The sequence below is a fragment of the Mirounga angustirostris genome, unplaced genomic scaffold (genome assembly GCF_029215605.1).
Source record: "Mirounga angustirostris isolate CCGP_5_RB_7025 unplaced genomic scaffold, mMirAng1.0.hap1 SCAF_2, whole genome shotgun sequence".
Lineage (NCBI taxonomy): Eukaryota > Metazoa > Chordata > Mammalia > Carnivora > Phocidae > Mirounga > Mirounga angustirostris.
The window spans coordinates 107,079,601-107,103,751 of record NW_026991710.1 but is presented as its reverse complement, the minus strand read 5'-3'; the positions used below and the strand labels follow the sequence as shown (position 1 = coordinate 107,103,751).

General features: G+C 36.0%; 1 protein-coding gene across 15 annotated transcripts in view; it reads right to left on the bottom strand.

Annotated features, from left to right (window-relative positions):
* LARP1B (La ribonucleoprotein 1B) overlaps nt 1–24,151 on the bottom strand; it is a 129,995-nt gene that overhangs the window by 12,359 nt on the left and 93,485 nt on the right. For 13 of the 15 annotated variants that reach the window (XR_010409538.1, XR_010409542.1, XR_010409539.1 and 10 more), the window contains 2 exons: nt 11,283–11,494; nt 10,731–10,834 (listed from right to left, as the gene is read on the bottom strand). Coding sequence is in view for 10 of the 15 variants with exons in the window: in XM_064585040.1 (XP_064441110.1) it covers nt 10,731–10,834; nt 11,283–11,494 (316 nt within the window). In the remaining 5 variants the exon portion in view is untranslated. Of the gene's footprint in view, nt 1–10,730; nt 10,835–11,282; nt 11,495–22,073; nt 22,100–24,151 lie in introns of those variants that run through there. The other 2 variants (XM_054508761.2, XM_064585042.1) reach the window with 2 other exon arrangements.

Sequence of the window (24,151 nt, the reverse complement as noted above, 5' to 3'; positions counted from 1 at the left end):
TGTTGTTGCTGCATAAATTAAACTTTCATTCTTTTATATGGCTGAATAATATTCCATTATATGTATATACCATATTGTTTATGCAGTAATCTGTTAATGGACATGGGTGGTTTCGTCTTTTGGTTGTTATGAATAATACTTCTATAAACATGGACATAAAAATGTTTGTTCAACTCCCTGTTTTCAATTCTTCTGGATATATACCTAGGAGTGGAATAGCTAGAACATATGGTAATTGTATGTTTTAACCTTTTGAGAAAATGACAAACTGTTTTCCAGTGGCTGTGGTATTTTATATTTCCACAAACAATGCTCAAGGGTTCCAATTTCTCCACATCCTCACAAACATTTATTTTCAGGTATATATGTATGTATGTATGTATTTAAGTAGGCTCTATGCTGGGCATGGAGCCCAATGTGGGGCTTAAACTCATGACCTGAAATCAAGACCAGACCTGAAATCAAGAGTCAGCTGCTTAACCAACTGAGCCACCCAGGTGCCCCATATTTTCAGTTTTTAAAAAAATTATACACATTAGACAGCTCAGGCTGCCATAACAAGATACCACAGATTGGGTGGCGTAAACAACAGAAATTTATGTTCTTCAGAGTTCTGGAGGCCAGAAGTCTATCAGAAGGTGGAGGAGGGGCAGTAAACTATCCTCTGGACTCAGAAGGCACTTTGAGACCAAAACACAAAGCAAGCTACTCCATACTATTTAGTTTTTTATTTAGGGCAACTTACTGCCAGGGGGATGGGGTGGATGGATGATCTCAGCACTATGCAGCTATTTTCCACAAAGTCTAGACCTTAATCTACAGAATTTACAGAGCAGGGGGATCATTGTGGTGAGGTCATAGGGTAGTTATCTAAAGTAGCGCCATCTCTGTGCCAGAGGGATCTCTACTAGTTGTCTAAAGTGGCACAATCTATACACCTTCCCTCATTCCAGCTAGAGCACACAGTATCCTCCAACAGGCCTGGAACATGTAGCCCTGTGGAAGGTCATTGTGCAGACAAGAACAAGATAGAAGGCAAAAGATGCAAAGTCCAAGATCAAAGTGCCAACAGCACTGGTTTCTGGTGAGACTTCTTTTCCTGGCTTACAGAGAGCCACCTTCTCAATGTGTCTTCACATGGCTTTTCCTCTACATATATACAGAAAGACATCCCTCATGTCTCTTCCTCTTCTTATAAAGACACCAGTCCTATTAAAATAGGGCCCATCTTTATGACTTCATTGAACTTTAATGGGTCTCCTTAAAGGCTATCCTAGCTCCAAATATAATCACACTGGGGGTTAAGACTTCAACATATATTATTTATATTACCATCCTAGTAGCTGTGAAGAGGTATCTCACTGTGGTTTTTGATTTGCATTTCTCTAATGACTAATGATGTTGAACATCTTTTCAAGGGCTTATTGGCCATTTGTATATCTTCTTTAAAGAAATGTCTATTCAAATCCTTTGCCCGTTTCTGACTTGGGTTTTTTTTTTTAGTTATCAAGTTTTTGACGTTCTTTATATATTCTAAATATTAATTCCTTATCAGATATTTGATTTGCAAATATTTTCTCCTATTGAGTAGATTGTCTTTTGACTCTGATACTATCTTTTGATACATAAAAGTTCTTAATTATGATGAAGTATGATTTATTTTTTCCTTTTGTTACCTGTGCTTTTGGTATCTTACTGAAGAAACCAATGTCAAATCCAGGGTGATGAAGATTTTCCCTTATGCTGTCTTCTAACAATTTTATAGTTTTAACTCTTCAGGTCTTTGATCAATTTTGAGTTAATTTTTTTGTACAGGGTATAAGGTCTGGATCCATTCTCATCCATCCTTTTCCATGTTGGATATTCAGTTTTCCCAGTACCATTTGTTGAAAATGGGCCTTTTCTCTACTGAACAGTTCTAGCACCCTTTTTTGAAAATAAACTGACCAGACACATGAGGGTTTATATCTAGGGCCTCTATTCTATTCTATTGGTCCACTTGTTTGTCTTTACGCCAGGACCATAATATTTTTGGGGTTTTTTGTTGTTGTTGTTGTTGTTGTTGTTGTTGTTTTACTTTTTTCTTTTTTGTTTACAATTACCTTTTTCTATTTTTAAGATTTTTTTTATTTATTTGACAGGGGGCAGGGGTGAGAGAGCAAGCACAAGCAAGGGAAGTGACAGTCAGAGGGAGAAGCAGGCTCCCCGCTGAGCAAGGAGCCCGATGTGGGGCTCCATCCCAGGACCCTGGGATCACAACCTGAGCCAAAGGCAGCCACTTAACCAACTGAGCCACCCAGGTGCTTTAGTTTAATACTGTAGCTTTGTAGTAACTTTCAAAGTCAGGAAGTGTTAGTCCTCCAATTTTATTCTTCCTCTGTAAGACTGTTTTGGCTTCTCAGGACTCCTTGCAATTTCATATGAATTTGAGAGTAAGGTTTTCCATTTCTGTGAAAATGGTTGTCACCATAATCCATAGATTAATGGAACAGAATAGAAAACCCAGAAATGAACCCACAACAACATGGTAAACTAATCTTTGACCAAAAAATGAAAGAACATCCAATGGAAAAAAGTCTCTTCAACAAATGGTGGTGGGAAAACTGGACAGCCACATGCAAAGGAATGAAACTGGACCACTTTCTTATACACAAAAATAAATTCAAAATGAATGAGAGACCTAAATATGAGACAGGAAACCATCAAAATCCTAGAGGAGAACACAGGGAGTAACCTCTTTGACATTGGCCATAGCAACTTCTTACTGGACATGTCACCAGAGGCAAGGGAAACAAAAGCAAAAATGAACTACTGGGACTTCATCAAGATAAAAGGCTTCTGCACAGTGAAGGAAACAATCAACAAAACTAAAAGACAATCTTTGGAGTGGGAGAAGATATTTGCAAATGACATATCAGATAATGGGTTAGTATCCAAAATCTATAAAGAACTTATTGAACTCAACACCCAAAAACAAATAATCCAGTTAACAACTGGGCAGAAAACATAAACAGACATTTTTTCCAAAGAAAACATCCATATGGCTAGTAGACACAGCACTCCTCATCATCAGAGAAATCCAAATCAAAACCACAATGAGATACCACCTCACACCTGGCTAAAATAACAACATAGGAAACAACAGATGTTGGCAAGGATACGGAGAAAGGGGAACCTTCTTACACTGCTGGTGGGAATGCAAACTGGTGCAGCCACTCTGGAAAACACTATGGAGGTTCCTCAAAAAGTTAAAATAGAGAACCACCCTCTGACCCAGCAATTGCACTACTAGGAATTTACCCAAAAGATACAAAAATACTGATTCGAAGGGGCACATGTACCCCAATGTTTATAGGAGCAGTATCAATAATAGCAAAATTATGGAAAAAGCTGAAATGTCCACTGATTGATGGATAAAGATCATGTGGTGTATATATATACATACACACAATGGAATATCATTCAACTATAAAAAAGAATGAAATCTTGACATTTGCAACAATATGGACGGAGGTAGAGAGTATTATGCTAAGCAAAATAAGTCAGTAAGACAAACACCATATGTTTTCACTCAGGTGTGGAATTTAAGAAACAAAACAGATGAACACAGGGGGAATAAAGAGAGAGGCAAACCATAAAACAGACTCTTAACTATAGAAAACAATTTGAGGGTTAGTGGAGGGGAGGCCGGTAGGCGGATGGGTTAAATGGGTAATGGGTATTAAGGAAGCCTCTCGTGATGAGCACTAGGTGCTGTATGTAAGTGATGAATCACCAAATCCTATACCTGAAAGTAAAATTACACTGTATGTTAGCTAACTGGAATTTAAATAAAAATTTGGAAGAAAAAAAAAAGAAAAAGGCTGTTGGAATTCTGATAAGGATGTTGTTGAATTTATAGATCACTTTAGATAGCACTGATGTCTTAACAATGTTAAGTCTTCCTATCCACAAACATGAAATGTCTTTCCATTTATTTAGGTCTGCTGTAATTTTTTCAGCAATGTTTTGTAGTTTTCAGCATACAAAACTTTCACCTCTTTTAGGCGCTAATGTAAACAGAATTGCTTTCTTAATTTCCTTTTCAAATTGTTCAATGCTGGCATATAGAAACACAACTGATTTGTGTTTTGTACCCTGCAACTTTGCCAAATTAGTTTATTAGCTTTAGTATCTTTCTCGTTGATCCTCTGGGATTTTCTATATATGGGGTCACATTATCTGTGACTGGAGATAGCCTTACCCCTTCCTTTTAAGATTTTTTTTTTTTTTTAATTCATTTGAGAGAGAGAGAGAGAGCACAAGCAGGGGGAGAGGCAGAAGCAGACTCCCCGCTGAGCTGGGAGCCTGACATGGGGCTTGATCCCTAGATATCATGACCCGAGCCGAAGGCAGATGCTTAACTATCTGAGCCACCCAGGCGCCCCTTACCCCTTCCTTTTTAATTTGATGTCTTTCCTTTCCTTCTCTACTAGCTCTGGCTAGAACTTTCAGTACAACATTGAATACCAACAGTGAAAGCAAGTATCCTTCTCTTGTTTCTGATCTTAGGAGGACAGATTTCAGTCTTTCACCATTGAGTATGATGTTAGCTGTGGGTTTCTCATAAATACTTTTTACCATGTTGAGGGATTTTTCCTCTATTCTTAGTTTTCAAACACTTTTTAATCATAAAAAGATGTTGGATTTTGTCAAATGTCTTTTCTGTGTCAGCTGAGATGATCATGTCATTTCCTTAATTCTTTCTCAAAAAATGTTATTTATTTTAGAGAGAGTGTGTGTGTGCAAGCAGGGGCAGGGGGACAGGGAGAGAGAGAATCCTTAAGCAGACCCCCACTGAGCTTGGAGCTTGATGTGGGGCTTGATCCCAGGATCCTGAGATCATGACCTGAGTCCAGATCAAGAGCTGGCTGCTTAACCAACTGAGCCACCCAGGCGCCCCAGTCATTTCCTTAGTTCTATTAATATGATGTATTACACTGATTTTCTTATGTTGAACCACCCTTGCATTACTGGGATAAGTTCCACTTGGCCATAGTGAATAATATTCTCAATATATTGCTGGATTTTTTAAAAACCTATTTATTTTTATTTATTTTTTTTAAGTAGGCTCCATGCTCAACATGGGGCTTGAACTCACAACCCTCAGGTTAAGAGTCACCTGAGCCAGCCAGGGGCCCCTGACAACTGCTGGATTTCATTTGCTAATATTTTGTTGAGAACTTCTGCATCTATATTCATAAGGGACACTGGTATATTATTTTATTTTCTTGTGATGTCTTTATCTGGTTTTGGTATCAGGGTAATGCAGGCCTCACAGAGTAAGCATTCCCTTCTCTTCAATTTTTTGGAGTCTGAAAGGGATTAGTGTTAATTCTTCTTTAAATATCTGGTAGAATTTACTTCAAGTGAAGCCAGTTGGGCTGGAATTTTGTTGGGGGATTTTTGATTAACGATTTGATCTCTTTACTCTTATGTATGGGTTGAGATTTTCTATTTCTTCTTCAATCAGTTTAATTTGTATGTTTTGAGGAATTTGTGCATTTCTTCCAGGTTATCTAATCTGTTGATGTATATTGTTCATACTATTCTCTCTGAATCCTCTTATCTCTGTAAGGTTGCTTAGTTATGTTTCCATTTCCATTTCTGATTTTAGTTATTTGCATCTTCTCTTTTTTCCCTGGCAGTCTAAAGAAACTTTGTTAGTTTTGTTGATCTTCTCAAAGAACCAACATTTGTTTTTACTGTTTATTTTATTATTTATTATTTTCTCTGTTTTTCTCTTCTCTTTATTGTTTATTTTTGCTCTCATTTTCAACATTTCCTTCCTCCCTTCTGCTAGCTTTGGGTTTATTCTGCTCATTTTCAAGTTTCTTAAAATATGTTAGGTTACTGATTTCTGATCTCTTTTCTTTTTAAATGTAGGCATTTATAGCTATAAATTTCCCTCTGAGCACTGCTCTCCTTGCATTCCATTAAGATTTGGTATGCTATGTTTTCACTTTCATATATCTCTAAGTATTTTCTAATTTCTTTTATGATTTCATTTTTGACTCACGGGTTAAAAGTGTGTTGTTTAATTGCCACATATTTGTGATTTTTCCAGTTTTACTTCTGTTATAGATTTCTACTAACTTCATTATATTGCAGTCAGAGAAGATACCTTATATGGTGTCTCATTTAAAATGTATTGAAGTTTTTGTTTTGGCCCAACACATGGTCTATTGTGGAGAATGTCCTGTGTGTACTTAAGAGCGTGTATTCTGTGCTGTTGTTGGGTAGAATATTCTATATATATATCTGTTAGGTCTAATTGGTTTATTATGTTGTTCAAGTCCTCTATTTTGTTACTCATCTTATGTCAAGTTGGTCTATGCATTATTGAAAGTAGTGTACTGAAATTTCCAACTATTCTTGTAGAACTGTTTATTTCTCCCTCCAATTTTTTCAGTTTTTGCTTCATATATCTTTTTTAAAAAGATTTTTTTATTTGAGAGAGAGCAGTGGGGAAGGGCAGAGGGAGAGAATCTCAAGCAGACTCCCTGCTAAGCGTGGAGCCTGACATGGGGCTAGATTCCACAACCCTGAGATCATGAGCTGAGCTGAAATTAAGAGTTGGATGCTCAACTGACTAAGCCACCCAGGTGCCCCAATTTTTGCTTCATAGATCTTGAGGGCCTGTTATTAGTTACATATATGTTTATACAATTAACCCTTGAACAATGCAGGAGTTAGGGGTGCTGACACCCTACACAGTCAAAAATCCACATGTAACTTTTAACTCCCTAAAAACTTAACTACTAATAGCCTACTGCTGACCAGAAGCCTTGCTGATAACATACAAAATTAACACATACTTTGTATGCTATATGTATTATATACTATACTCTTATAATAAAATAAGCTGGGGAAAAGAAAATGTTATTAAAAAATCACAGGAGAAAATAAAATTATAATACTGCACTGGGGATTTAAGTATAACTGGAGTATATGAATTTATATTCATATCAATCAGCCTAGGATTTATTTTAGCAACATTCTGCAGATTAGGAATAAATATAATGGAAAGAGATCAGGGTTTACTCAGTTTGAGATTTGGAGCTATTAGAGGCATAAAGTCTAAAAGCAAGAATCTAGAATTCAATCAAAATTTATGAGACAGAAAAAGACAAGAAAATTAAAATTTTAATCAAAAGATAATGCAAAAAGGGGGCGCCTGGGTGGCTCAGTTGGTTAAGCGACTGCCTTCGGCTCAGGTTATGATCCTGGAGTCCCTGGGATCGAGTCCCGCATCGGGCTCCCTGCTCGGCAGGGAGTCTGCTTCTCCCTCTGATCCTCACCCTTTTCCTTCTCTCTCTGTCATTCTCTCTCTCTCAAAAATAAATAAAATTTAAAAAATATATAAAACAAAAAACAACAAAAAACATAATGCAAAAAAACCAACGAGATTTACAGCAGATGACCCACCTATTGGTATGATCACACAGTGGACTTTAAAATTACTATGATTAGATGAATATGTTGAAGGAACTCGTGGAAAGGAGAACAACATGCATGATACAGAATTTCAGTAGGAAAAGGAGAACTATTATTAAGAAGTCAAATGGTAATACAAAATATATGAAGCACAATATCAGAAATGAAAAATTCCTGTGATGAACTTATCAGGAGACTGGACACAGCTAAAGAAAGTAAATTTGAACATGGCTCAATCAAAATTATCCAACATGAATTACAGAGAGAAAAAGTAGAAAAAAAGATCAGATCATCTAAGAGCTGTGAGGTATTAACAAATGGTCTAATGTACATGTAATTGGATTCCCAGAACAAGGGGAACAAACAACAAGAACACAGGCAAAAAATACTTGAAGAGATAAGAGATGAAAATTTTCCTAACTGAATAAAAGACAACAAACAATAAATCCAATGACTTGGATAAACACCTTGTGTGTCACACACATATATACACATATAACCGTATCCATATCCAGATCCATCAAAGAATTTTATACTCAATATCTTTCAAAATAGAAAAAAACAAACTTCTCCTGATAAACAAAAGTTGACAGAATCCACTGCTAATAGACCTGTACAACAAGAAATGTTTAAGAAAATGAAGAGCACTGGAATGCCTGGGTGGCTCAGTCGTTAAGCGTTAAGCCTTCAGCTCAGGTCATGATCCCAGGGTCCTGGGATGGAGCCCCACATTGGGCTCCCTGCTTAGCAGGGAGCCTGCTTCTCCCTCTCCCACTCCCCCTGCTTGTGTTCCCTCTCTCGCTGTGTCTGTCAAATAAATAAATAAAATCTTTTAATTAAAAAAAAAAAAGGAAGAGCATTAGAAATGGTAAAAATGAGAGCAAATGTTTTAAAAATTTCTCACATTGGGGCGCCTGGGTGGTTCATCAGTTAAGTGTCTGCTTTTAGCTCAGGTCATGGTCTCAGGGTCCTGGGATTGAGCCCCAGGGATGTCTGATCATCTGGCTCCCTGCTCAGCAGGGAGTGTGCCTCTCCATTCTCACCCCCCCCCCATGCACTCTCTCTCTCTCTCTCTCAAATAAATAAAATCTAAATAAATAAATAAAATAAAAATTTCTCATGTCTTTAAAAGATAACTATCTAAAGAAAAGTAATAACAAAGCATAGCACAGATGGGAGGAAATGGAACTTTACGATATCAATATTCTTATGCTATACATGTAGTGGTATAATATTATTTGAAAGTAGCTAAGTTGAAATGTGTATTATGAACAGTAGAAGACCAATAAAAAATAAGAGATATAACTGAGAAGCCAATGGTAGAGATAAAATAGAATTATTATAAAAACTCAACTGATCCAAAAGATTGAAGGAAAAAAACCAAAGTTGAGATGAGAAAAGTAGAATATAAAATGGTAGATTTAAATCCAATGATATCCATAAGTACATTAATGTAGATGATCTAAACATATGAATGTTGATAGTGGGTGAGGCTGTGGTGTGGAAGGCAAGGAATGCAGGGAGTATAAGGGAACTCTCAGTACCTTCCACTCAATATTTCCTGTGAACCTAAAACTACTCTAAAAAAATAGATCAATTAAAAAAATTTAGTCATTATTATAAATACTTGTCTGTCACCCCTGAATTAAGCTCCAGAAAGGCAGGGACTGTAATTATCTTGTTCCCTGCTGCTTACTCAGTGCCTAGGAATGCACCCAACACAATGTTAAGCCCCTGCTTTCCTGATACATTTTACTTGTGGGAGAAAGTGGAGTGGTGCCTGGGAATGAATAAATCACTATATAGATGAATTATTAATAACAAAAGATATAACATAATAAAAAATGAATTGTAAGGAACATATTCCTAACTAAACGTTCCATTAAATGTTCTAACTAAACTAAATGTTATTGACTAAACATCCTTTACCATTATTTGTTGATCTCTAAATATACTGCTCTGATAAAAAAAAAATATCCTGGAGGGGTGCCTGGGTGGCTCAGTCGGTTAAGTGTCTGTCTTCAGCTCAGGTCATGATCCCAAGCCTGGGATCGAGCCCTGCGTTGTCAGGCTCTCTGCTCAGTAGGAAGCCTGCTTCTCCCTCTGTCCGTCCCCTTGTTCGTTCTTTCTCTCTCTCTAATAAATAAAAATCTTTAAAAAAAAAATCCTGGAAAATAAACTCTCAAAATCACTTAGAACACAATAACCATAAGTTTACAATAGGCGTGCAAAAAACATATACACATTTTATCTTTTAAGGACACTGTATCAATGAGAACAAAACGTAAAAGTACCAAATAAACATCACTGGAAAGACAGAGGAGGAGATTTTCAGATCATGATAAACTCACTAGCTTTTCTTTGACTGAAACTATCTAATCCTTCCCTCTAGTAACCAATCAAAGAACATTTTTTCCTAAAGCTAAGTTTTCATTTAGAAAGTTGGTCAGATAATTATTCTGAAAATACCTCTGCATCCACTGTACAGGACAAAACATACCATATTTTTTTTTTTTAAGATTTATTTATTTATTTATTTATTTATTTATTTGACAGAGAGAGACACAGAGAGAGAGCGAACGCAAGCAGGGGGAGTGGGAGAGGGAGAAGCAGGCTCCAGGCCGAGCAGAGAGCCTGACGCGGGTCTCGATCCCAGGACCCCAAGATCATGACCTGAGCCGAAGACAGACGCTTAACGACTGAGCCACCCAGGCGCCCCAAAACATACCATATTATATTGCACAACTGGCATTATCAAATGTTTGCTCTATCATCTCTTTTGAGGTAAATAATAGTCTTTTTAAAAAAAATTAACGCTAAAAGAAAAACCACTTACTACTAACAGTCAGCTAATCTAAGTTATTTTCCCCAAAACGAAAAATTTCAAAATAACAATGTGTTTTATTTCCATATTCTTTATATAGTTTGAGTAGATTGTTTAGCACAGTAATTCACTAAGAATTAATGCCACTCAGAATCTGGAATCTTTCACAAACTTACATAGTTTTTATCTAAGAGTACACATTTGTGGAAACTAGTTTAAGTGGAAAAAAGATTGTCCTACTCAAGTATTCCTTAATGTACTTATTGGAAAATTGTCCCACTTATTTCTTTTCCTTTGGCTTCTTTTCAAAAACTATTTTCATTGTTCCATACTTTGCTAACATATAAATTTTTAAATATTCCAAATGCCTAATTAGTAACTGTTTTCAACTTAAAATCAAAAACCAAGCCATGTTTGACAAATATAGTACCTGACAGATGTTCTTGGCCCGTGATCTCTGGAATCCATTACCCAACCAACATGACACTCTAGAGGGGGATTTGTACTATGTCTTGTTTTTCTCTTTCTTGGACTCTAAAGAAAAAGAAGTCAAACATTGCAATTACTTCAGTAGTGTGAACTTCACAAGTAAATTAAAACCCTCTGACTGTAAACTAGCTCAAACATTTTCATACTGTGGATGACACATTATGAAATCACATGAAGTCACAAAACTCAGTATCTCACAAGTTACAAAACTTAACAAAGAAGGTCCTTTGCTAGGTTTCAACACAAGGATTAAAGGAAATACAACTTAGTGTGATTCTTCATTATACCTTCTGATCGACATTAATTACACTACAAACTGTAAAGAAGTTATTCCTTAACCTGAGAAAACATCACTATGGTAAAATACCATTTTTAAGCAAATTCTTACAATCTAAAATATATATTTAAAAAAATGATAGAAACTAAAAAGTCTCATTTTGTAATGTTAAAGGATATAAAATGCACGCTTTATATTCCTGCTTGTTTTGTGTACCTTTACATCAATAGCTTTTGGTTCTTTAACAACAGGATAAAATCTTGGTGTTTTGTTTGGATCTTGTAACCTGGGTGTTCGAGGTGTTTTAGGTGTCCTTGCAGGATAAATTCTAGGAGATTCTGGAACTGCTGTGGGCAATGAATGGGCCATTGTTGCTGAAGATATTTCTGAAACATCAAACAGCTTCTGGGCTAATTCATCACTCAAATCTGCAAAACAAAAAAACTAGCTAAATGTATTTAGATGCTAAGAAAGTATTTTACTTGAGAACAAAGTTAATTCTGAAATTTTCTACTCTCAAAAGATTTTTTCATTAGAAACATTTAATATGTAAGAATAAAAAATAAACACTTGTCTGTACATCACCTACTTTACTAAATTTTAATTTTGTTATATCTGTTTCTGACTTTTTTTAAAAGAAAAATAGGCTGAAGCCCACTATATAACCTTCCCCAACCCCATTTCACTTTTCCTCCTCAGAGACAACCAGGCTTTCAAATTTGGTATTTTTATCTATGTAATATCTATGTATTTTTATATTTATAATAACATTATTTTGCATAATTTACATGAGTGACATCATACTACATGTATCATTTTGCAAGCTTTTATAGTCATATTTTGAGACTTGATTATTCAAATTCTACTCATAGCTTTGATTTATTCATTTTTACTGCAGAAGATTATGCTGTTATACAAATACATTAAAATTTATCCATTCTCCTGAAGATACACATTTATGTTATTTCTAAATTTTTGATAGAAGCAAAGAAGCTGCAGTGAACATTGTTAAACCTGTCTCTCTGTACAGGTATGAGCATGTCGCTAGGGTTGATATCTGAAATGGAAATGTTGACTAACTGTGACTAAAATGACACATGTATCTTCTGACTTACTGATTACTGATTGCCAAGGTGATTTCTATAATGAATGGTTTCACCAATTTATACTCCCACCAGTAGCATGAAAAAGTCTCAGCAATTTGATACCCTGGTTAAGACTGGGTTTTGTTTAGACGTTTAAATTCTTTTCTACCTCATGGGATTTAAATGGTATTTGTATTTCCTTGGTTACTAGTGAAGTTGAGCTTATTTTCATATGTATAGTCATCATTCAGATTTCCCCTATCATGAGCTTACCATTCATATCCTGACTATATTTCTATTGGGTTGTTTTGCTCATTAATTAATTAGTTTGTGAAAATATCTTGGTAATAAGATACTAATAAGTAAGCAAGCAGAATGTAGGTTCTGTTTCTATGGGTTTTCTTCAGACTTATCAATTTCTTTTGATTCATATAATAACTTTTTGTTCATCATTCAATAAATATTATTGAGTGCCTACTATATGCCAAGCACTATTCTAAACACAAGGTTGTAAACTCAAAAGTGAACTTACCACAGATCTGTACCTCTGAAACAAATAATGCAATATATGTTAAGAAAAAAAAAAAAGAAGAAGAAGATAGCAGGAGGGAAAGAATGAAGGCGGGGAAATCAGAGGGGGAGACGAACCATGAGAGACTATGGACTCTGAAAAACAAACTGAGGGTTCTAGAGGGGAGGGGGTGGGGGGATGGGTTAGCCTGGTGATGGGTATTGAGGAGGGCACGTTCTCCATGGAGCACTGGGTGTTATGCACAAACAATGAATCATGGAACACTACATCTAAAACTAATGATGTAATGTATGGGGATTAACATAACAATAAAATTTTTTTTTTAAAAAAAGTGAACTTACCTATTCTACTACGTAATTTCCCTAACTTCCCCTTTCCCTTCCCAATCTGTTATCAGAAGGTTTTCTGAGGAGCAAATTAGGTGATTTCATGCATCTACTTAAAATCCGTCAGTGTTTTCCTTTTGCCTCCGGAAGAAGTCTAGTCTCTTTATCATGGCATACTAAGACTTTACTGATTTTGACTCATCTATTGTCTTTCACCACTTCAGTTTTAATGCCCCAGATAGTAACCTACTTGATCCTGTTCTCTTGCTTGATATCTTTTCATGTGCTTTTTCCTCTCTCTGAAAGTCCCTTTCCCTTATCTTTTTACACCCAATTGAACTCATATCCTTCCTTTAATACCCAGCATAGATTTTACTTTCCCTGGGAATTTGAAGCATTCCTTGAACATCTTCTGCCAGTAAAATTAATCAATTCTTTTCTGTGCCACCTTTGCATTTTCTCCATTTACTGTTTCATTTATTAAATTAAAATTTATTTTCTTATATATTATCCCATTAGATGCTAAGAACAAGTCCCAGTGGTTCCCTGAAAGCAAGGGCCACAATCTTCTCTTTGTATACCACTGCCTACAACAGCGTTAATAAAAAAGCATACACACACCAAATGACTGATGACTGAATTCTGTTAATACAGATTTTCCTTGGACCAAAAAGTTATGCAATCACAAGGATAAAACTATGATCATACACTGAAAAATATGTTAAATTCAGCACCTCTGTAAAAGAAATATTTAAAGATCTGGGAACAATAACAGTAAGCTTCCTAACATCCAGATTATAGTTTCCAAATTCCATTTCCCACTGATCTGGTCCTCTAAAAGAAAAAAGAAAAAAAAAAACTAGAATAGGTCATGAGGATACAGCAGCAAACTTCAGTGGACCCCACCAGTCAAAACTGAAGTACTCTGACCACTAAAAATAATGACAAATTGATTAAACATGTCAAATAAGTAAGTTCTATGAATTCATAATGGTACCTTAAAACTTAATCACATTTGTAGGTTGCTAGGGCACAAAACTCATTGTTCTAAAAACTGATAAACTGAATAGAAAGAAACAAGCATTTATCCTTCCTTTCCTGGAAAAATTGAATTTCAGGGTAACAAAAGAGTAGATAAAAGAATATCCTTCTTGGGGCGCCTGGGTGGCTCAGTCATTAAGCGTCTGCCTTCGGCTCAGGTCATGATCTTGGGGTCCTGGGATCGAGCCCCACGTTGGACTCCCTGCTCGGCAGGAAGCCTGCTTCTCCCTCTCCCACTCCCCCTGCTTGTGTTCCCTCTCTTGCTGTGCCTCTCTCTGTCAAATAAATAAATAAAATCTTTAAAAAAAAAAATCCTTCTTTATAGAATTCTAATTAAGAAACACAGAAGGGATGATAGAATTAGAAGATGACTAAAAAAAAAGAAGACTATTTTGCAACTCTAATGAAATAGAGAATCTAGGGAATATATTCATCAATAACTCTTAAAACCATTTAGTAAAATGTTGAAGGGAGATTCAACATCAAAGACACGATCCCTGAAAGGAGTAACTGATAAACTGGACTTCACTAAAATGAAAAAAAAAACAAAAAATCTGATACACAAATGACACTGTCAAGAAAATAAGATAAGTCACAGACTGAAAATACTTGCAAAAGACACATCTGATAAAGGACTATTATCCAAAATATATATAGAACTCTTAAAATTCAACAATAAGCAAACAAACAAACCAACTAAAAAATCTCAACAGATACACTGAAGAAGTGATATATATGGCAAATAATCACAGGCAAAGATTTTCCACATCACATGTTATCAGGGAAATATAAATGAAAGTCAAATACCACTACATACCTGTGAGTATGGCCAAAATCCAGAACACTGGCAACACCAAATGCTGGTGAGGATATGGAGCAACAAGATCTCTTATTCATTAGTGGTGGGAATGCAAAATGATCCAGTCACTTTGGAAGACAGTTTGGCAGTTTTGTATAAAACTGAATATACTCTTACCATATGATCTAGGAATCAGCCTCTTTGGTACGTATTCAAAGGAGCTAAAAACTTATGTCCACACAAAAACTTGCACATGGATGTTTAGGTAGCTTTATTCATAACTGCCAAAACTTGGGACCAATGAAGATGTCCTTCAGTGGGTGAATGGACATATTATGGTATATCCAGACAATGGAATATTATGCAGTGTTAAAAACATATGAGCTATCAAGCCATGAAAAGACATGAATGAACTTCAAATGCATATCACTAAGTGAGAGAAACCAATGTGAAAAGGCTACACACTGTAGGATTCCAACTATTCAATATTCTGGGAAAGGAAAGCTATGAAACAGTAGAAAGATCAATGGTTGCCAAGGGTTGGAGATATGGTGGGGGAAATGTGAATAGGTGAAACACACAGGATTTTTACTTTGTATGATACTATAGTGATGGATACATGTCATTATACATTTGTCAAAACCCAAAGAACGTACAACACCAAGAGTGAACCCTAATGTAAACTATGGACTTTGGGTAATAATGATGTGTTGGTGTAGGTTCATCAATTGTAACCCACACTCTGATGTGGGTTATTGCTATGAGGAAGCAGCATCCTTCACCAGATGGGTGATGATCATGTAAGCTCAGGGCAGGGAGAAAATGGGAAATCTCTGTATCTTATGCTTAATTTTTCTGTGACCCTAGAACTGTTCTAAAAAAAAGTCTTTAGAGAAAAAAAAGTTGAAGGGAAATTTTATGATGAATGGATCAGGCCAATAACATTTAAATCCAATGATCAATCATAGCAGCAGCAAAAGAGAGCCTAAAAGAGGGCACCTGGGTGGCTCAGTCGTTAAGCGTCTGCCTTCGGCTCGGGTCATGGTCCCAGGGTCCTGGGATCAAGCCCCACATCGGGCTCCCTGCTCCGCGGGAGGCCTGCTTCTCCCTCTCCCACTCCCCCTGCTTGTGTTCCCTCTCTCGCTGTCTCTCTCTCTGTCAAATAAATAAAATCTTTAAAGAAAAAAAAAGAGAGCCTAAAAGACACTGTATGACATAATTGGAAGTAAACAGCTCCTTCTAAGAAACAGTCTTGCCACCAGAGAAATAAAAATCTTGAATATACTAAATCTTCTACATCTAAATACTAGTTCATAGGGAATAGAGGAGATAAAGGGACATACTGATTGAAAGGAAGATACAAACAGGTAAATCTGGATCATAAATCTTATGACAAATTAACCAGTTTCTTCAACGAGTCATTGGGATGGAAAAATAAGAGAAGATGAATGCTTACAGATTAAGAGTAACTTAACTGTCCTAATGATCAAATGTAATGCATGTTTCTTTGTTCCTGATTCACACAACCAACTTGAAAAAGATATATACCAAACATCAGGGAAAACCAAACATAAACTGCACATTGTGATATACAATGAAGTACTTGCAGAAGAAATGATATTTATTTGAGTGAAATGAGATTCAACATGAAATACCAGAAACCTATGGGGAACAAGGTACAGATGAAAATAGAATGTCAAACTATTAACAACTGTTGAAATTAGGTAAGATAATTACATAGGGTTCATCAAACAGTCCTCTCTACTTTTGATTTTATCTGAACATTTCCATATTAAAAATTAAATTTCAGTTTTATTATTTATTTTATTCCAGATTTATTTACGTGTAAATTTTACCCACCAATAAGAGCAGATATGTCAATTTTGTGAAGACTAGGACCTATAGAGTGTTATCTCAAAGGAAATATTTTACAAAATTTTTACAGCACATCTATACCAATTTACAATATTTTGAGAAAAAATTATCAAAAAAACCAAGATAACTGCAAGTACATAAAATATTTATAGTAGATATAAAAATTTTCTTACTAGAAATATAAGTAATTAGGGAACAAGAATATATGAAAGTTGTTTTTTAATCAACTATAAGCCTAGGATGCTATATGAATATCATTTGGATGTTATACCTTCTTAATCAAAATGATGGGGCATCTCTTGTACAAGAATGTTCAAAATAGCATTTTTCATAATAACAATAACTAGAAAAAATAAAAATATCAACTGTCAAATGGATAAACAAAATGTAGTAGTCCATACTATAGAATACTACTTAGCAATAAAAAGAAGCAAAGCACCGATATAAGCAACGACATGGATTTATCTCAAATATTTTAGTTGAAAAAAGCCAGACAAATGAAAACATATCATATGGTTCCATTTATATGAAATTTCTAGGAAGTGCAAAAATATACAGACAAAAAGCAGATCACTGGTAACCTCAGAGACTGCAGTTGAGTGTTGAGAGTGACTGTAAATGATCATGAGGGAACTCTCTAGCATGATAAATTGTTCTAAAACTGAATTCTGGTGCTCCTGTATAACTATACAAAGTCACTGAAACTCATGAAACAGTACACAAATGGGTTAGTTTTATGGTATGTAAACCATACCTCAAAAAAAAGCTATAAAAAAACAAGACAGAAGACCAAGCCATCTACTCTTCAGGGAACCTCAATTGTCACTGTATATCATACAGTTTCTGCTACAGGTTTATCAGAGAAGACTGATATTTCAGAGAACGAGGCTAAAGTACTGATTTTCAAAGTGTAGTTCCAACCAGCATCATCAGCATGACATGGGAACTTGTTAGAAGTGTATATGCTCAGGTCCCACTTCCATTTACTAAACCAAAAACTCTGGGTATGGAGTCCTATAATTTGTTTTAACAAGCCTTCCAGGTGAATGTGATACTTGCTAAAGTCTAAAAACCAATGGACTGGGGTACCTGGGTGGCTCAGTCGTTAAGTGTCTGCCTTCAGCTCAGGTCATGATCCCAGGGTGCTGGGATCGAGCCCCGCATCGGGCTCCCTGCTCGGCAGGAAGCCTGCTTCTCCCTCTCCCACTCCCCCTGCTTGTGTCCCCTCTCTCCCTGTCTCTCTCTCTGTCAAATAAATAAATAAAATCTTAAAAAAAAAAAAAAGAACCAAGGGACTAAGGGGTATGCTAACTATTCTTCTACTTAAGATTTCCCAAATTTTATGACTGCCAAATCAAATCTTGGAACAGCTGCATACCTGAACCATATGAACCTTGTCCCTAGTCTTCACTGTCTTTATAGATAGGAATGCCTTTATAAAACCAAAACTTAATATTATGCTGTTGGTGTTCAATGAAGACTGATAATAAAACATGCTACATGAGGACTAGCAAATTTAGTTTCTTTTAAAAATAAAATGCCTTTGAAGCAGGACTAACCAAATGTTTTTTCTTTCTTTCTTTCTTTCTTTTTTAAAGATTTTACATATTTATTTGACACATAGAGAGAGAGATAGCAAGAGCAGGAACACAAGCAGGGAGGGTGGGAGAGGGAGAAGCAGGCTTCCCACCAAGCAGGGAGCCCGATAGCGGGGCTGGATCCCAGGATCCTAGGATCATGACCTGAGCCAAAGGCAGATGCTTAATGATTGAGCCACCCAGGCGCTCCAAGCAAATGTTTTCTATAAATGCAAGACAGTATATATTTTTGGCTTTTCAAGTTATAAAGTCCCTATTGAAACTACTCAACCCTGCCATTGTAACACAGCCACAGACTACATGTAAATAAAGGTGTGGCCAGATTAGACCATGGTAGGCCAGTTTTGACTCATCATGTACTGTCCACTGTATGAGAGCAGTTAGATATAAATCCAAATACTGGATTTATACTTTGCTTACAAAAGAAGTCATTACAACTATATTCCATGTATTCAATAAGGTAGTGGAAAGTATAAACATATCAAAAAGAGATAAAGATAATAATAACTAAACTTCTAGAGAAGAAAAACATAAAAGCTGAGATTAAAAATGCACTGAATGGGTATAAAAATATATTAGACACTGCAGAAGAAAAAACTGATGAAGATATAGGAGTAGAAATAATCCAAACAAAACAAAGAGAAAAGAAACCGGGGGGAAAAAAAGAGCATTAGTGAGATATAGAACAACTTCAAGTAGCCTAATATACATGTGATTGAGGTCTTGTAATTGAAAAGGAAACAGAAAGAAGTACAGAAAAAATAAGCTTTTAAAATGTAAAATGTTGGGGTTCCTAGGTGGCTCAGTCGGTTAAGTGTCTGCCTTCAGCTCAGGTCATGATCCCAGGGTCCTGGGATCGAACCCCTCATAGGGCTCCCTGCTCAGTGGGGAGACTGCTTCTCCCTCTGTGTGTGCTCTCTCATCAAGCTCTCTCTCAAATAAATGAATAAAATATTAAGATAATAATAATAATACAATAAAGTATAAAATTAATTTAAATTTAAAATAATGGCTGAAATTTTTCCAAATTTTATTAAAAGATCCAAAAATTCAAAAGCCTCAAGTATAAGAACATGAATTTTTTTTTTTTTAAGATTTTATTTATTTATTTGACAGAGAGAGACATAGCGAGAGAGGGAACACAAGCAGGGGGAGTGGGAGAGGGAGAAGCAGGCTTCCCGTGGAGCAGAGAGCCCGATGTGGGGCTCGATCCCCTGCTCGACCCCGGGATCATGACCTAAGCAGAAGGCGTCCGGGAACATGAAGAAAATCATACCAAGACAATCATAATTAAATTGCTCACAACAAGGGATAGAGAGAAAATATTAAAAGTAGTCAGAATGGGAATGCAAGCTGGTGCAGTCACTCTGGAAAACAGTAAGGAGGTTCCTCAAAAAGTTGAAAATAGAACTACCCTCTAACCAAGCAATTGCACTACTGGGTATTTACCTGAAAGATACAAACGTAGTGATCTGAAGGGGCACCTGCACCCCAATGTTTATAGCAGCAATGTCCACAATAGCCAAACTATGGGAAGAGCCCAGATGTTCAACGACCCATGAATGGATAAAGATGTGGTGTGTACACACACACACACACACACACACACACACACGAATATTATGCAGCCATAAATAATGAAATCTTGCCATTTGCAGTGACATGGATGGAACTAGAAGGTATTATGCTACGCAGAATAAGTCAATCAGAGAAAGACAAGTATCATATGAGCTCACTCATATGTGGAATTTAAGAAACGAGGCAGAGAATCATAGGGGAAGAGAGGAAAAATGAAACAAGACAAAACCAGAGAGAGAGAAAAACCATAAGTGACTCTAAATCACAGGAAACAAACTGAGGGTTGCTGGAGGGGAGACGGGTGGAGGGATGGGATAATTGGGTGCTGGACATTCGGGGAGGGTATGTGTTATAATGAGCACTGGGTATTATACAAGACTGATGAATCACAGACCTGTATCCCGGAAACAAATAATGCATTATATGCTAATTAAATGAATTTAAATTTTTTTAAAAGTAGCCAGAATCAACAGCATTTATCCAATCTGAACAGAGGAAATAACCATTGGAAAAAATTAATCAAGTCTCGGGAATCTGTAAGACAACAACAAAAGTCTAGAAGAGATGAAAAAGTGCAGAGCTAAAAATTTTTGAAAAAATAATAGCAAAAAACTTCTCAAGTTTGGCTAAAGGCATAAATTACAGATTTAAGAAACTGAGAGAACCTCATAAAGGACAAACCCAAATAAACCCATGCCCAGACACATCAACCCTTAGGTGCTGAAAATTTAAGACAAATAAAAATTCTTGAGAGAAGCTAGAGAAAAAGAATTCATTATGTGTAGGGATATAACCTAACTTGAAAAGATATATGCACACCCTCCTTGTTTTACTGCAGCATTATATACAACAGCTAAGATATGGAAGCAAACTAAGTGTCCACACATAGATGAATGGAAGGAGAAGATGTGGTATATATACCACACACAATGGAGTATTACTTGGCCATAAAAAGGGATGAGATCTTGCCATTTGTGACAATGTAGAAAGAACTAGAGGATATTATGCTAAGTGAAATAAGTCAGATAGAGAAAGACAAATACCATATTATTTCACTTATATGTGGAATGTAAAAAACAAATGAATAAACAGACAAACAAAAAGAAGAATCAGACCTATAAACACAGAAAACAAACTGACTATTGCCAGAGGGGTGGGGGCTGGGAGGATGAGAAAAATGGGTGAAGAAAAAATGAGGGAAGGGAAGCAGGAGATACAGGCTTCCAGTTATAGAGTAAGTCACGGGAATAAAAGGTACACCATAGGGAATATGGTCAATGATATTGTAACAGCACTGTATGGTGACAGATGGTAGCTACACATGTGGTAAACATGGCATGATGCAGAGATACTGAATCACTATGTTGTACACCTGAAACCAATGTAACCTGTGTGTCAACTATACTCAAATAAAAGAGTTTTTTTTAAAAAGATGACCCAACTATATGCTATCTATAACAAAATAAATAGGTAGGTTAAAGTAAAAGAATGGGGAAAAAATATACTATATATCATGCAAACAGTAATCAAGGGCACCTGGGTGGCTCAGTTGTTAAGCATCTGCCTTCAGCTCAGGTCCTGGTCCCAGGGTCCTGGGATCAAGCCCCACATCCGGCTCCCTGCTCCACGGGAAGCCTGCTGCTCCCTCTCCCACTCCCCCTGCTTGTGTTCCCTCTCTCACTGTGTCTCTGTCAAATAAATAAATAAAATCTTAAAAAAATAAAAATTAAAAAAAAAGAAAACTCAATAAAAAATATATATCAAAAGATTTGAGCAGATACTTCACCAAATATACTGATGTCAAATTAGCACACAAAAAGATACTCAACACTTTTAGTCACAATGAGATACTACTACGTATCTATTAGAATGGCAATTTTTTTTTAAACTAACAGTACCAAGTGCTGGTGAGGTATGGAGCAACTGGAACCATCATGCTTTGCTGGTGGGAATGAAAAATGACACAGCAACTTTGGAAAACAGGCAGTTTTTTAAACATACACTTACCACAAGACCCAGCAATCCCACTCCTATGTATTTACCCAGGTGAATGAAAAGACTTAGGTGCACCTGGGTGGCTCAGTCAGTTAGGTGTCTGCCTCTGGCTCAGGTCATGATCCCAACGTCCTACTCAGAAGGGAGCCTGCTTCTTCTTCTCTCTCTGCCCCTCCCCCAAGCTTGTGTTCTCTTATTCACTCTCTCAAATAAATAAATAAAATATTTTTAAAAAGTAAAAGTTTATAGTGGCTGAGTAAAAATTTTTTTAAAAAATAAAAAAATAAAAGTTTAAAGAAATTTAAAAGAAGTTACCTTTCAGTATTCATAGTAATAGTATTATTTAGTATTATTAATATTAAATCCTAAAACTATTATCAAAGGATAAACAAGTAAATAATCCTGCTACTGTGGTTAGGAACAAAAGATTTTTTTTCATGTAAGTAAAAAGCAGTACACATACAAAATCAAACAAATTAAAATTAAAACCTTTAATCGTAAAGTTGAACAGAAAATATCAACATGAGTTTATAATCAAAAAAGCCTAGAAACAATACCAACTGGCAGGAATTCAAGTACTGACAAAACTTATCATCATTCCCGTTGGCAAACAAAACAGTTAGCAATCTAACTCCATTATCACAGAAGAAAGCAATGAAAGGTGGACTTGGAGCTAAAAGCCAATAAACTGACGAGCAGCAAAAGTATATCAGTAAGAATAACTACAATAGGGGCACATGGGTGGCTCAATCGGTTAAGCGTCTGCCTTCAGCTCAGGTCATGATCTCAGAGTCCTGGGATCAAGCCCCATGTTGGCTCCCTGCTCAGTGGGGAGTCTGCCTCTCTCTCTCCCTCTGTTCCTCCCCACTGGCCTCCCTTCATGCTCTCTCCCTCTCTCTCAAATAAAATCTTTAAAAAAATTAACTACAACAGAGTAAAACACATCTAATGCATTTATGAAACCATAATGATAATTTAAAATGAACAAAAAAACTAAACCTCATTGGTGATCAATGAAAGATGTTAGGGAACCAGCTCATTACTTTGAAAACTAGCAAACAAAGAGAAAAAATTGAGCACTTATTCTCTTTCCGTAAGAACTCTATCTCAGGATAAACAAATAATCAATTAGGGGGATTTTTCTTTATGAAGTATTCTATCCTACTAAATTTAAGAAGCAATGATAAAAACAGAATAATCACCATTTTGCAGCCCCTGTGACATAAAAGCTCCAAGCAATTATTATCAATGGCTATTAAGGCCACACTGAGAGAGACAATTGAGCATTATGTGCCTCCCGGTAAAAATATTCAATAATTACCTATGACATATTCTCGCAAAAATTTAAGCCTCAATCTGATCAAGCCTCTGTATCAAAATAACAGTTACAGAAAATTCAGGACCAGAGAACAGGTTGAATGAAACCATGGAGATGCAATCAGCAAAATCCAAAATGTGAGACATTCTACAGAACAACAATCTAGTTCCTTCAACAATAAATTGCAAGGAAAAGAATTACTTTGAACCTAAAGATTAAACGAGACAAATCAACCTTGAAATGTTCAAACTTACATGGATCCCAATTTTTTTTAAATGATAACTGAAGAAATGTGAGCACTAATTAGATATTTGATATTAAGGAATTAGTATTAATTTTAGATGTGATAATGGCATATGTTATTTATGTGTTTAAAAGAGTTCTTTTTAGGGGCGCTGGGTGGCTCAGTTGTTAAGCATCTGCCTTCGGCTCAGGTCATGATCCCAGGGTCCTGGGATCAAGCCCTGCATCAGGCTCCCTGCTCCGCGGGAAGCCTGCTTCTCCCTCTCCCACTCCCCCTGCTTGTGTTCCCTCTCTCGCTGTGTCTCTCTCTGTCAAAAAATAAATAAAAAATCTTTAAAAAAAAAAAAGAGAGTTCTTTTTAAAGACACATACAAAAATACATAGGAATGAAAAAATATTAATAATAATTATTAGAAGTCTGCTTCAAAATTATCCAGTGGGAGTAAAGACCATAAGTGGAGCTGAGATGAAATAAAATTGGCTATGAAATTAAGTAGCAAATGGGTACTTTTTTGGGGTTTCATTACATTACACAATTTGTTTTATTTTGGCATATGCTTGAAGCTTTCCAAATTAAAAGTTTTTCTTTAACCTGCCTTCATAAAAACTATAACAAAATCCCTTACACTTGACTGAAAATGTCTGATTCAATTTATGTATCTCCCAAATATATTTATATGTTCACAATAGCTAAA